This window comes from Marmota flaviventris, chromosome X (genome assembly GCF_047511675.1).
Source record: "Marmota flaviventris isolate mMarFla1 chromosome X, mMarFla1.hap1, whole genome shotgun sequence".
NCBI classification, from domain to species: domain Eukaryota; kingdom Metazoa; phylum Chordata; class Mammalia; order Rodentia; family Sciuridae; genus Marmota; species Marmota flaviventris.
Genome location: NC_092518.1, coordinates 83937 through 98035, shown reverse-complemented (window position 1 = coordinate 98035; position 14099 = coordinate 83937). Strand labels below are relative to the sequence as shown.

The 14099-nt window shown below is 62.3% G+C and overlaps 1 protein-coding gene across 1 annotated transcript; it reads right to left on the bottom strand.

The window, feature by feature from the left end:
- Positions 1-842: 842 nt before the first annotated feature.
- On the bottom strand, positions 843-10304 carry LOC114106891 (SHOX homeobox). The gene is given in 6 exon segments (XM_027954085.2): positions 843-899; positions 901-1089; positions 2484-2572; positions 2675-2732; positions 6685-6893; positions 10022-10304. Coding segments are annotated over 6 exon segments (885 nt in total).
- Positions 10305-14099: the final 3795 nt, after the last annotated feature.

Below are 14099 nucleotides of genomic sequence, written 5' to 3'. Positions count from 1 at the left end.
CGGTCAAACAGCCAACCCGCCCCCTCCCCACCCCACCCCACCCCAAAAAAGTCAATCCGAGCATCAGAGACTGCAAAACTTATAAAGTCGCCTATTCTAGGGCACAAGGAATCCCGATCCGTTCCGGTGTCCGCGGGGGGTGCTAAACGTGCGCAGGAGTGGTGAAGGGTGCTGCTCCTCACGAGGGTCCCCGGAAGGTCGCGACTTGGGAGATGGGGTCTTCTCGGCCTTCCCTGACCTCGAGTCGTTGGCCACCCGAGCGACACGATCACACGATCCGCGCCTTGCGTTATTGCTGCCTTCGGGGCGGGGAGGTGGGGACCGTGGAGGAGGGCAGGCCCCTGCCTCGGATGCGAGGGTCCAGGATTCGAATCCACACCGGGCTCTTGGGCAGGTGGGTGAACACGGTGGTGGCAGTGGAGAACGTCGCGGGCAACTCAGCAATGGCATCTGGAGTGGAGACCAGCCCCAGAATCTTTGGGCTGCAAAGACTCTAGGACCCCCCGAAAGGTGTGTGGTCGGCCGCATGCAGAGGACTGGAGCAGATGAGGCGGGGTTCCCCCGCGCGCGGGTCCCAGGACGCAGGCACGGGCTGCGCTGCGCGGGCGAGGGCCGGGTGCGCGCCCCGACGGCCGCGCGCTCGCTCTTCCGCAGGGTCCCGGCGGGGGTCTGGCTGCGCTGTGCGGCGTCTGCCATCCCCGGGAGGCCCCCTCTCCAGGCTGCCCGGCAGGGAGGCCACTGCGCCCGGGGCTCCGGGGCGTCTAGCGCTGCCGTGGGAGGGCTCGGAAGGGACCGTGCGGGACGCAGGGCGGGCGGGCCGTCGGGGTCGGGCGCGGGGCGGGTCAGAGCCCCAGGGCCTCCGCGTGCTTGCGCGCCTTGAGCCGCAGGTCAGCGATGCTAGGAGTTCTTGCTGTTGCTTTTGGCCGCCGCGGCCACCACGGCGGCGGCGGAGGCCGACTCAGCCAGCGACGCGATGGGGAGCCCGAAGGGCGGCGGCGGGAACATCAGGTAGGGCGCGTGCGCCGCCAGGTGCGGGTGCAGGTGCGGGTGCGCGTGCGCCACCCCTTCCAGCTGCAGCTGTGCCTGGACCTGTGGGGCGGACGTGGCGCGGTCAGTTAGGACGCCCCGGTGGACAGGGTGGGTTTCCCGCCTTTTCCCTTCCCTTGGCCCCCTGGGGGATATCTCCCTTTCTCCTGCATCGAAGACCACCGCCCCTTTCCCCTCCAGCCCGGGGAGCCTCTAAACCGGTGGCCAGCCACTGGTCACTTTGGACAGACCCCAGTCTAGGCGCTTCGGGCTGCAACCCGTCCAGAAGGAGCTCCAAGTTCCTTCTCTCTGACCCCTCGACGACGCAGCCCGGAAGTCGGCCTGAGCGGACTTGGCCACCCAATTTCAGTGGGGCCTAAGGACAGGGCGCCACGTCGGAGCAGGGGAGGGCTGTGGCCACCAGGAGGAGACTCGTGGCCACCCAAGCCTGAAGATGGGCCCAGGCGCCGAGGAGAGGTGGAATCCAGCAGAGGCGGACACTGCCACTGCGCAGGATCCCCAGGGAGGCCCTTCGCGCCTGGCGCACCCAGAGTGGCAGAGCTTGAGGCTCCCTTTCCCCCAGGTCTATTTATACCCCCATCCCCACCCTCGCCGGCCAGCCCAAGCCACCGCAGACTGGTGGGACCCCCCCTTGCCCTCCCGCAAACATGTCCAAATATAAACCTGGCTGTCCTCTTGGAACAAACCCGTTGCGTGTGTGCACTGCCCGCCGCCGCCCTGCCACAGCACCCCAGCTCGACCTGCCTGTGCCCTCCCACCCTCCGAGTGGGGGCCCCAAAGGGCCTTGCATTGGAGAGCTCGAGAGGGCCCCCAGTGCTGGCCCTGGTGACACGGGGCCTCCTGCCCCACAATCCACCCATCCTTGGTCAGGGGCGAAAAGGGCCCTTTGGGGATACTGGCGCTCCCTGGGCTTCTTCCGGTCTCCTGGCAGACCCCCTCCTCCGAGCCAGGGACCCCGGGCGATGCTGGTCGCCTGAGCTGGGCCCCTGGCTGCCCAGGCCCTGGGTGCGGGTCCAGGAGCCTGGCCGTTCCTCCAGCCGAGGACCGGGCATGGGGGCGGGGTGGCTGCGAGGGGCTGAGCGATGCGAGCCCCACACCCAGGCGCAGGGGACCCCTCCCCAGCCGGGCTCCGGGTAGGTGGCGCCTCGGTGGGTGGGATTGCTGTGTTTTTCTCGCCCCTCGGAGTTTTGTCAAAGTGCGCTTGGGTTTGGTTTTCGCCCTTCCCCAAGGTGACTCGTGGAGTTTTACGGCCTGATTTTAATATGTGCCAAAGCGTCTATAAATGTCCCCTTGTAAAAAGCGGCTGGCTTTCTTCTGAGCGCCAGGCCAGAAGTCCGCGGGGCGGGGGGAGGGGTGGGCGAGGGAAGGGCGCCAGGGGCGGGGGCCGGGGGGAGGGGGAGGCTGCGGGGGCGGGGAGGGGGGACCCGCGCGACTACCTGTTGGAAAGGCATCCGCAGGGCGCCCATGTTCACGTAGGGCGCCACCCTGCAGGCGTCCAGGTGGCTGGCGGTGCCCAGGATGACGCCTACGAGAGAAGACGGGAGCGGAGAGGTGAGCACCCAGGCCGCCCCGCAGGCGCCCACCGCCCGCCCACCCCCACCCCCACCCCCGTCCCGCCCCCACCCACCTTTGTGCATCTGGTTCTCCTGTTTCCGACACTTGGCTCTCCGGTTCTGGAACCAGACCTAAGGGACAGACAGACAGGGGCGCGTGAGCCCAGCCACCCAGGCGCTCCGCAGAGCACGGCGCAGTCCTGTGGGGGGACTCGCGCCCTCACCACCCTCCTTTCCCGCCTGGGGCTGGGAACTGTGGGACTCCCGCCTGTCCCCCTCCACCTCCCAAGTGACACCTAGGCATTTGTGTCAAGTGATCAGTCAAGTGTGGGCACCAACACACACACACACACAGGCACAGAGAAGCCACCAGCGGGGTGGGGGACACACAGCCTCCAACTCATGTTCCAGCTTGGAACACCCTGAGCGCAGAAGCATCCCCACCCCCCGCGGGAAGCCCCAAGGAAAGGGGGAATCGTTTCCCTCTTAATCTTACAAGAGGCATGAACATGACCTAGGGGACCCCCCTCCCCAATAACCGGCCTCTGGAAGGCCTCACACTAGGGGTGACCTGGCAAAGCTGGGCTCTGAGACCTTCCTGCCGCTCGGCCGAAGTCACACTCCTGACATTAGGGATTTGGGTACCAACGACCTCCCCACCCCCAACTCCCACTGTTATCCTGGCTCACTGCTCCCCCAAAACACGCACACCCCTGTTGCAAAAAGAGCATTCCCCTGTCTCTGCAGGAGCTCACTGCCCCTCCCTAGGACTCTTTTAATTGCTCAGTCTGCGACCTGCTCTCCAACCCCGGCCGGCCTCGGTGACAGCCGCTGCCCACGCGGAATAATTAGCACCAAGCTGGCCTTCTACGTCGAGAGTCACCCAGGGAGCTCTCTGGGGCCTGGCCCGGGGCGACCACGGGCGCTGGGTGAGGGTTGGGGGGAGCCCGAGCCAAGCCCGGAGGTCGGAGGCACCCAGCCTTCCAAAAACGAAACTTCCCAGAGCCTGCAGCGTCTTAGGGACCGGCTTCCTGCCCTGGACCCAGCTGACCGGACTGGCTTTCCAGAAGGTCCCACAGCCGTTCCCTCCGGGCATCGGAGGAGCCTGGAAAACTTTTTATCGAGTTCCCCTGCAAAGTGGTCTCTCCCCCCCCCAAAAAAAAAAACCCCAAAAATAGAAATAGAAAGTAAGAGAGCCAGCGAGCCACCTCCCCCGGCCAGTCCGGAATCCAAATCCACAAACTCACAAACCAGGGCTCGGTTTGCAGGCCTCTCCCACCCCCAGCCCCGGGGGACTAGATCCCTTTCAGAGGGTCCCCTCTTCCTCCAAGGGCCCAGGATCCCAGCCACACCCCTGGCCAGGTCCAGCCAGACGGGCCCAGCCACCCTGCCCTGGAAGGGCACATTTTTTCAAAAGGGAGAATTTTAAAATCCCGCAAAATGCAACACCGTTCGCTTTCCCTTTAGCAAGAGGGAGGAAAAAGAGGGTGGGTGGGGTGGCGGGGAGAGACGCAGAGAAGCAATAAGATGATGAAGAATAAAAGTGATGAATTAGCCGCCGCATTAAGCGACCATCCATCAGTCTTGGGGTGATCCGCGATCAATTCCAATTAGGGCGGAATATGCTAACTAAAGTGCACTACCCGTGGCCCCGGACATGGCGGCTTCATTACGAGAGGCCGCTGCTGCTGATTCCCTGCACCGACGGTGTAATCTGATTTCCTTTTGATTTCCATTACCGACAGTGAATAATGACATTTAATTTAGCTCGGTGCCATAAACCCAAAGATATTTGTTGTAATTAAATTACCGCCTGCCCCTCACCACCGTCTCATAACTTTCCATTATGAGCCTGACAGCTGGGCGATGTGAGTTTGCACGACAAACACACACACACACACACACACACACACACACGCTAAAAAAAAAATAAGAGGTTAATAAGGACTCGCTTCCACAGGACACTCAATTTATTTACGGCGAATTTCCACACTAAATTGAAACTCTATCTTTTAACAGCCTGGGACAGGCCGCGCCACCGAGGAGGATCGCCCAGAAATCCAGAGGCAGGATTCAAATAGGATGCATTTTTTCCCCCTGATTTTTCCTCCCCTCTTCCCACCCACCCACCCCCTACAACTCCCACCGTCTGAGTGTTTTTTCACTAATTGATTTTTATGATCCCTTTTTCTGCCACCTCAACTCTTTTATGATGTGACCCTTCTCCCCGTGGCCCATAGAAAAAAAATGAACGTCTTTGATTCCGTTCCTGGGTTTGGTGTGTGTGTTGTTTTTTTTTTTTTTTTTTTTTTATTGTTATTTACCGCCATTAAATTTTCATTCGCCCCCTGAATCCAATCGATCGCTCTTTATTTCTACCTTCTCCTGTCTCCCCCCCCACACACACCCTCCCCTCCATCTTGCCAACCCACCCACACTCCCTTTCTGGGCTCTGCCTTTCAGGATGGGGCGGGAGAGACGGGTAAGGACACCCAAGAACCAATTTTTTCCTGCGACGACGACGGGGTACCTCTGTGCTAAGGTGCGGTGCAGTAATAGACTACTGAAAGAAATAGTGCGGAATTAAATTACAAGTAATTTATTTTTATAGAAACAGTACATCAAGGGCCCCGGAGATGATTACAGATCCCAGGCAGAAAGACACCGGCAAATGACATAAAAGTTGAAGTCCCCTGAAGCAAAAGTTTAATCTTTTGATTAATTTATATGGTGCCACCTAATCCATCTTCCCCCGGCCAGGGTGTCCAGCTGAAAGCCCCTCCTCTCCGCCCAGCCTCTTCTGGGGTGGAGGCCAGAGATGCTCACAGAGCTGGCCCCACGGAGCCCACAGTTAAGTGCAGGGAAGGGGGGGTGCCTTCTAACACAGCAGAATCCAACCAAAGAGGCCTGAAGGAGGGGGGGTGGGGGGGCGTTGATTTAATTTTAAGAAAACCTTTTTACCGGAGCAACAGGAAAGAAGGAAGGTTAGCAAGCAGTGAGCAAAACAGAGACTTAAAAAAAAAAAAAAAGAAATCAAACATTTGGGGGGCCACACTAACTACCCAAGTCGTTTGTGTTTTCTTTTTGGAAATAAGATAGTGTGGGGGGGGAGGGAGTCGTGTCTGAATTTGTTGACCCCCTCCCAAAAAGAAAAAAAAAAAAAACTAACAGGAAAACCTGTCCTCTCCAAACGCTCGGCTTTGAATGGGCCTCCCCAGCCCCCAGCCCGGGTGGCCGTGTTAATGTCATTGACTCAGAACCCCGTGTCCCTCGCGCACTCCCTCCTTCTCCCTTCTGTCCAGTTGCGGAGCCAACTTGAAAACCAGGACAAGACCCTCGGAGCCTCCAAGGTCGACCGCCCTCCCAAGCGGGATCCAGAGGGCCCGACCCAGAAGCGGAATTTTCGTGCACCCCTGCGCCCGCGCGCGCACACGCGCACACACACACACACGCACACACACACAGTAAATCAATTAGCGAATTGCACCCCGTGTTGCCCACGTCAGGGGAATAGCTGCTGCTGTCCGCGCAGGCGTCTCTCTGCGCACGTGCAGCGCACACCCAGGGCCCCAGCCTCGGTGGCAGGCCAGATGGGCATCAAGAATTCATGCGCTCGCTCCTCGGGGAGGCCGAGGGAGGCAGCCCCCCGCGCCCCCTGCTAATCCGACCCTGCGCGGGCAGCAGCGTCGCTCGCCTCCGATGCCCCGGGAGCAGGGCGAGCCCCTCGCCCGCCCGCCCCTCGCTTCCCCTCCCCGCCTCTGTTCCTCTGTGGCTCCTGCGCTCCCTGCAGCGGGAGGGAAGCGAGCGGAGAGGAGAAGGAGCCGAGCGAGGGGGATGTGGGAAGAAGGAGAACAGGAGACACCCAGTTCTGGACTTCCCAGCTGCGGATGGCGACCCCGGGGTTCAGGGCACGTGCGCTCGGGGTGCGCCCATCCCGGAGGCCCCCCGGGCGTCTCCAGGAGGCCGCTCTCGCGGCCTTTCCACGCAGACTCCCCGCGCTCCTGCGAGGCGAGGCGCTCCCGGGGCCCAGGGCGCGCGCTAGGCCCTGCGCAGCGCCGGGTGCCGGGGCGCGGGGCGGCCCTACCTGGACGCGCGCCTCGGAGAGCCCCAGGCGCTGGCTGAGCTCCTCGCGCATGAAGGCGTCGGGGTAGTGCGTCTCGTCGAACAGCCGTTCCAGCTCGTTGAGCTGCTCCAGGGTGAAGTTGGTGCGGCTCCTCCGTTGCTTGAGCTTGGTCTGCCCGTCCTCGTCCTCGGACTTGACGTCCTCGCGTTTGTCCTTGCATTCGTAGAGGCCTGCGGGGAGGGCGGGGGACACGGGACTGAGAGGGGCCCCCCCGGAGTCGCTCAGCCCCGGGGCTACCCCCGAGTGCCCAGCCTCGGTCCCCCCCCACCCCCCCGAAAGGTCGGGCGCGCGAAGTGGACCCTGTTTGCGCGACGTGGTATAAAAGCCTCTCTGTGCCCAGGCTGTGGATGGGACCCTCGGTAAGAAACGCGCCCTCGGTGGGGCTTGGGCAAATCGGTAAAACGAACTCACTCAAAAGGGGGGGACACACGCGCGCACACACTCACACACACACACACACACACACACACTTCTTTTGTAACAACTCGGGCACAACGACACCGCGGTGTGTCTTGGCCTAATCTCTGAATAGTTTCCTCAATTATCCACTTTCCTCTGTTGACACAGCCTCACCTCCCCCCCCTTTGGAAGGAGACTCTGGTGTTAAATATTATTTTTTTAAGGCGAAGAAGCCGAGGACGAATTACCCGAGTGTGGGCGCCCCAGAGGGACCCACGGGAAGCCGCTGTGCGACCCACCACCCACCCCGCGGCTGCAGCTCAGCAAACAGGCCCGAGGCCGGCAGTCTCAGACTGGACAGGGCACAGCCCCAACCCATCTCTTTTCTGACCCCAAAGCAGGGCCATATCCAAAATCCCACCACCCACCGGGAGCCCAGGGGGATCCTTCTTGGGCTCACACGCTGTCACACCCCTATCCCACCAAGAGGCCCCCAACATGTCCAAAAACCAGGACTGGGTTCGCGTTTGCTCCGGGAAGGCCCCAGTGGGTAGCGGGCAAAGGGATCCGCATCCTGGTGATTCTCGCTGGGAAGCTTTTCCCTCCCCTCCCCACTTTTGAGAATGCAGGGTCTTGAAATAAAAGCCACCAACACCCCCTCCCCATCCAGGCCAGAGGCTGGTGGTCCCTGCCGTCCGCACCACCCCTCTGTTTCGGGCTGCTGTGTTCTTTCTCCCTGATCACACGGGGCCTGCTGGGCTCAGGCAAAGGGCTGCCCCGTGCCCTCATTAGCTGTCCCCTGGTGTCCAGAATCAGAGACCCGCCTTTAGGAAGCAGTTCCAAAGAGCTCAGCTCGGAAATATGTCAAAGCAGCCAGAGGACCCCTGAGAAGTCCCCACCCGCCCAGACACTTGCAAAGCCCCATCGGCCTCTGAAGAGGAAGCAGATCTTGGTGCTCGACTGACTCCCTGAACTGGAGATCAGTAGCCGCAAATTCCTTTATCTTTCTCAAAGGCCTCCCGGGAAGATTCGAAGCCCTGGGAACTTGTCCCCAACTTAGATTTGGAGACCTCTTTCACCTTCCTAGAAGGGAGGTGCAGCCCGTTTCTGACCCACGCAGAGTCCCCTACAGAGACAGGCTTCTGGTCTCTGAGTCTGGACCCCAGGACGGAGCCCAGCTGCAAAACGGGTCTTTAAGAACCGAGGCCGTGGTTTGTAAAGTCCACGGGCTCTGGGCTGGCCTTGGGGGAGGCATGCTGTTCCCCCAAGCCCGGGGCTTCCACCCAGAGTCCAGGAGTGTCCCCAACTTGCAAGAGCCGGCTGGGATTCAGCCCTCCCTGGGAGGCTCGGCACACTCAGCCAAAGGAACAGAGTAATTCGGAAATCGATATCCGTCTCCCCGGTGCCGAACCCATGCCTCCTTTTGGAAGGGTCCTGAGAGCACTTTGGACTCTTCCCAGTGACCCTGTTCCGGGGGTCTCACTCCCCGCAGCTCAAGCCCCCCCCCCCAGGGCAGGCAGTTAGGAACCCATGTATCCGGAACCCCACTGGCTGTGTAAATCCCTGAAATTAAACATAGGCCTGCAGGAGCGCCCAGCCCAGCCCTGTCCCCGGGAAGGGAAGCTCTGTGGCGGGTGAATTATAGAGCCAGGTGTTTGAGGCTGTTAATGGAGACCCACCCCAGGTAAGGCAGGCTGGCCCAGGCGGGGGGGGGGGGGGCAGCAGCCCTGGTGAGCTAACAAGCCAGACGTCTGCTTCACCAAGGTCAAAGCCACAGAGGCTGTCACAGTGAGCCCCAGGACCGTGAGGTGGCTCCCTCCAATGCTGTCACCAGGCTCCCCCAAAGCCAGGGAGACTTCTTGGAGAGTTCATTCGGAGGCCTCGCCTCTGATTGTCCATTAAAAAGGCTGCACTGACCACTGACAGCCCGTGCATTTAATAATAATAATAATAATAATAATAATAATAATAATAATAATAAATGAATAGCCTTCTCATCAGCGTCCCTGAGAAATGGAGCTCCTCCGTTCGCTCTGATTTATCGCTGTTAGTGGGTCACTTTCTGCCCAAACCCCACACATCCCCTGCGTTCATGGATGGTCTTCGTCCCATCCAACCCTGCCCATTCTCAGTGAAGGTTTGGGCAGGATCAGAGCGAAGGAGACCCAGCACAGGGTCCGCACACCCCCGGGAGAGTGCTCTCTGCCGGTCTTGGGGAGGGTCCCCAGGCCCTCACGCGGGGTCCGGACCCCGGCCACCTGCGGACAGGCTGGTGGTTTTAATTTACACACCCAACATCAACCCCGGAGGTTCAAGAGGAAAGTTTTCCTCCCAGGAAAGGGGCCCCAGTTATCCAGGACCCCGACCCTCTCCAACCGCGCGGCCAGCGCGTCCCCTGCGCTGCCGGGTTCTGGCGGCGGGGGCCCAGCACGGCTGGGCGAGAGGAGCTGACCGTGGACTGGCGCTGCGTGCGCGGGAGACAGAGGAAGACAGGCGGGCGGGCGCGCACGGAGGAGGCCCTGCCGCCGGCCTGCGTTCGGACGCAGCCCTACAAGTTGCCCACGTCCGCGGAGAGGCGGCTGCGGGCTGCGGGCCGCGCGAGGCCCGGGCTCCCGCGGCGGCTGGCCGCCCTGGCCGCCCGCCTGTCTCCCGCCGGCTCCGGTCTCTGCGCCTTGCAGTAGGTTTCTCTCCCCACCGGTTGCTGGCGCTCGGCTGCCCGAGCCTTTCGGGCTCAGCTGTGGCTGCGCATTCCTAGAGTTTGGGGTCGAGCTGATGGCGAGCCGCGGCGCCGGGGGCCTCCTCCCCTCGCGGGCGCGGAGCGAGGGCCCCGCGGACCGGCGGGGTGGCGAGGCGGCGCCTTCCCCGGGAGGGGCCCGGAGCCGGCGCGCGGCGACCTTACCTTCCGCAGCCCTCCCCGCGCCGAACTCCTTCAGTTTATCCTTATCATTGTCCACGTGGTCCTTAAACAAATGCACCGGACAGTGGCCGCTGCCCTCGGTAACGTCCTGGAGGCTCGTTTCCGAGCTCCCCAGCTCCCTGGCGCGCGCCAGTCCGCTCTCCAGAACTTCTCGGTAGGTGATGGAATCCTTCTTGCCGCCGCCGCCGCCTCCGCCGCCGCCGCCGCCGCTCTCTTTGGTTTTCTGGTCAAAAGATTTGGATACAAAAGCGGTGAGCTCCTCCATGGCTGCGCGAGGGGCTGCGGGGGTCCGCGGGGCGCGGCGGTGCTGGCTGGGCGCCGGGCTGAGGTCCGCACGCCTCCCCGCGCGCGGAGAGGACGGTCGGTGTGCGGGTGGATCCCTCCCGCTGTTATTTATGCCTTTCAATTTGAGATCTCACTATTTATACGCGGCCACCTCCGCCCAACCCCCAGCTCTCCCTGTCTGGAGCAATTACGACTCCGGGCTCGGCGGGCGGCGGACGCACGTCGCCACGCTCTCTCTCCCCCACCCCCAGTCCGGCCATTGGCCCTCCTTGGATTTCATCAGTCTTTGGCGTCTGGGCACCTTGGTGTGGAGAGGTAACGATCACATTTTTTGAAGGGAGAAGGACAGAGCAACAGAGAGAGAGAGAGAGGAGGAGAGCGAGCGCGCGCGCGCGGGGGAGGGAGCAGGCGCCCGCGCCCCCAAACAGGTATCCGCATCCTGTCCAGGTCTGGAAAGAAGTCCTCGTCGAGCCCGGGTGCCCAGCAGCCAGAGCCGCCCGGCTTGGATCTGTCTCTGTCTCTCCAGGACGCGTCTGTGCGCGCGGCCCTGCGGAGATGCCCGCGCCGGGGACGCGCGGCCTCCCCTCCCCGAGAACTGACTTCGAGTTGGAGGCGCGTTTGGATGGCCAGGCTCCGGAGCGGCCGGCCTGGCCCCGCAGAGCCGGCGACAGGAGCGGGGGGGCGCGCGGGGCTGGGATGGCGCGCGGCTCCCGGACCCCCAAAGTGAGAAGAAGAAAGAAGTGGGAATATCCGAGGCTTCCCGAGCCTCGGCGACGGAGGGAAAGAGGCTGTCAGACCTCCTCCTCGGGCGGGCGGACACCGCCGAGGCCCACGACTCCGCGCCGCCTGGACCCGGACGCGGAGAAGGCCGAGGGCTGCAAGGAGAACCGGTTGGTACCGTCCGTCCTCTCTGCACGCGCGTGGGACCCAGCCCCTCCCGGGCACGCCGCCGGGCACCCCGGTGTCTCGGACACTCATCTGGGAACCTAAGTCAGGGGGAGGGGTGAGCCGCCCAGCCCCTCCGGCCTCCTCCGGATAGCGCAGTGCCCGGCAGGAGCCGCGGTTCGCAGTGGCACTAGGAAATTCATGTTATGACCCTGACCGTGGACACGTCACCCGGCTGCAACATTTTTATCTGCGAATAAAGTGTGGCTTTCTTCTTCATTTAAAAAAAAAATTTTTTTTTTCCTGAACATATCTTCTCATTCCCCTTCGCCTACCGCATTCGGGGTGGGGTAGCTTGTGGCCAGGGACGGGTGGGGCGAGATCCGAGGGGGTGTCCATTTATTTTATTTTTTTAATTCGTGGGAGATGGCGTGGGTCGTTGTCGTTGCTGGGTTTTGTTTTTGTTTTTCGCGTTGTTTAAAGCCAGTTCCTCCTCCGAGGCGTGTGGCCCACTCAGACCCCAGGATCCAACGCGCCTGGGCGGTGCCTGGTGTCCTGGCCAGCCGCGGGCACCCTTGGCAGCGGGGAGTGGCTCTTCTTCCGCCGAAAGCAAAGTAAGAGATGTCTCCGGGTTAAGTGGGGGCCCAGGGCCCTGGTCCACTCCCTGGGTCAGGTGCAAGTGGGGTGCGCCCTGGGGGAGGGCTCTGGCCCAGGGGGAAGGCCTTTCCCTCTTCCTTCTCCCCTCCCTCCTTCCATCCTCTGGACAGAGTGGCCTTCTTGCCATCCCCTGGACAGAGTGGCCGGGCAGCAGTGTCTTCCTGTAGCATGACTCTGGGCTTCGGCTGCTGGGGGGGACCTCAGTCCCTCGCCTCACTTCAAACGCCAAGCAGCTGTTCTAATGTAGCCAACAGGTCTCCGTCACTGGGCCCTGTATCAACCCCGAGGCTGGGGGATGTCACCCAGAAGGACAAATTACCCCCTGTCTTGTGCAGACAGCACCTGGCTGGCTGGCTCAGGGGACAAGGGACCTAGGGGTGACCTGGGTCGTGGCATGGGCAAAGGGCCTGTGTCAGCCTGGGAGTTGGTGGTCCTGGCCCAGGCAGAGCCCCTCTGTCCCCTCCCCACCCACCTGCTGGGTGCTTCTTGGCTGCAGGGTGGGGGAGGGGATCACAGGGATGGGCAGACAGATGGAAGGAGGGGGTCTGGGGGGGGCTTCAGGCCACAGCTACTTCCTGGGTCCTCAGAGCAGGGTGGGATCCGTCCAGTCTCTCCTGGCCTGTGGACCCCGTGCTTCTGCCCCTGCCCCTCCTCTGGGCTGTCCCTACAACCCCACAGAGCCTGCTTCCTCGGGGTCCCCCTGGGCTGCGTCCCACCAGCCTTCTTCACAGAAGCCCCGCAGAGCTGCCCAGGAGGACACAAGAGAACCAGAGCTCCTGGTGCGTCCAGCTAGGGGGACACTGGCCACGACCTCTGGACACCCAGGACCCTTTAGGCTGGGAGGGAAATAAAGCCCTCTGCCTTCACCTGAGACCCTCATTTCAATTCCCAGCACAGAGAAGTGTCCCAGAGAGAAGAGGAACCCAGTTTTTCTCAATCCCCCCCCCCCCAGTTAGGGAAGTGAGGTCCTCTGGTGAGATCCAGCCTCCCCTGGCTGAGGAGCAAGGTGGCACCCGGCTGGAGCACCCAGTGTGCCTGCAGACCCCTCCCCTCTCCAGCAGGGAGGATGGCGCCTTCCCGTGTCCACCTTAGAGACAGAAACGCCTACGGTGGGTACTGGGCTCAGTACTTCAGCCCAGCAAACCGGGCACCCCTGGCTCATTTCAGGCCCACTGCCCAGGGGTCTGCAGGAAATGGTGGCTGTGTCTGTTTGCCCAGGAGAGTGCGACCCCCATGGCCAGCCTGGGTCCCCCGGCAGTCCCACAAGGGTGCTGGCCTCCTGGCAGGGTGCCAGGGGTGCTGGCCTCAGTTACTGCAGCCAGTCCCCCCAGTCGGAGGGAGACTCCAGGTGCCCAGGGGCCTCAAATGTGGACGGCCTCAGGGCCTCGGTGCATCTCGCCAGTTCCTCAGAAGGAAATGGGTTTCAGAAAAGTTTGTGGCTAGAAATGAAACCATATTCTCTCTCCTAAAGATGGAGAAGAGGGGAGGGAGGGAGGGAGGGAAGGATGGGGGAGGGAGGAGGGTGGGAGGGAGGGAGGGAGGGAGGGAAGGAGGGAGGGTCGCTCATTAGCATACTCCACCAGGTGACTTCCATGCAGACCCGGAGGGGATTCCCCCAACGCATCCCATCTTCCAGCCCTGCTCCCAGAAACCTGGAGTGGACATCTGGCCAGCTCCTGCTGCCCACCCCGACCCTGCCCTCTAGAGTTCAGCTGGCAAGAGATGAACAGAGAAAATAAAGTAAAAATGCTGCCCGGTCACATCCCAGGGCCCAAAGAGAGGGTCCTGGGCAGAGGGAGGAGGTGGGAGGGGGTCTTGGAAACAGGACGGCGGGCAGATCCCAGGGACTGGCAGGGCTGCATGGGCCCCTGGGCCCAGGACTGACCCCCAGTGCACCAGCCCAGGAGCTGACCGGATTCCCCTCTGGAATAGCAGCTCTGCCCGGCTCCCTGATGGGCAGGGGACACCCGGTGGAGGGCTCCTCTTTCCCTCCCTCTGGGCACCCCAGGCTGCCCCCTGGAAGCTGGGCCCTCACTTCTGCTGTGGCCACCCTCCCTGGATCCCTGGCCCCCCACCCAGCAGAGGCCAGGAAGGCAGGGGTCTGACGGATACCCTCCCCCATCCAACCTTGCCCCAGCTGGTGTCCGGTGGCCCAGCCCAGGCTGCTCGGAGGAGCTCTCTGGGGACCCTGGTCGGGAGCAGCGGGCAGCGAATGGCCAGAACTCAGCCCTGG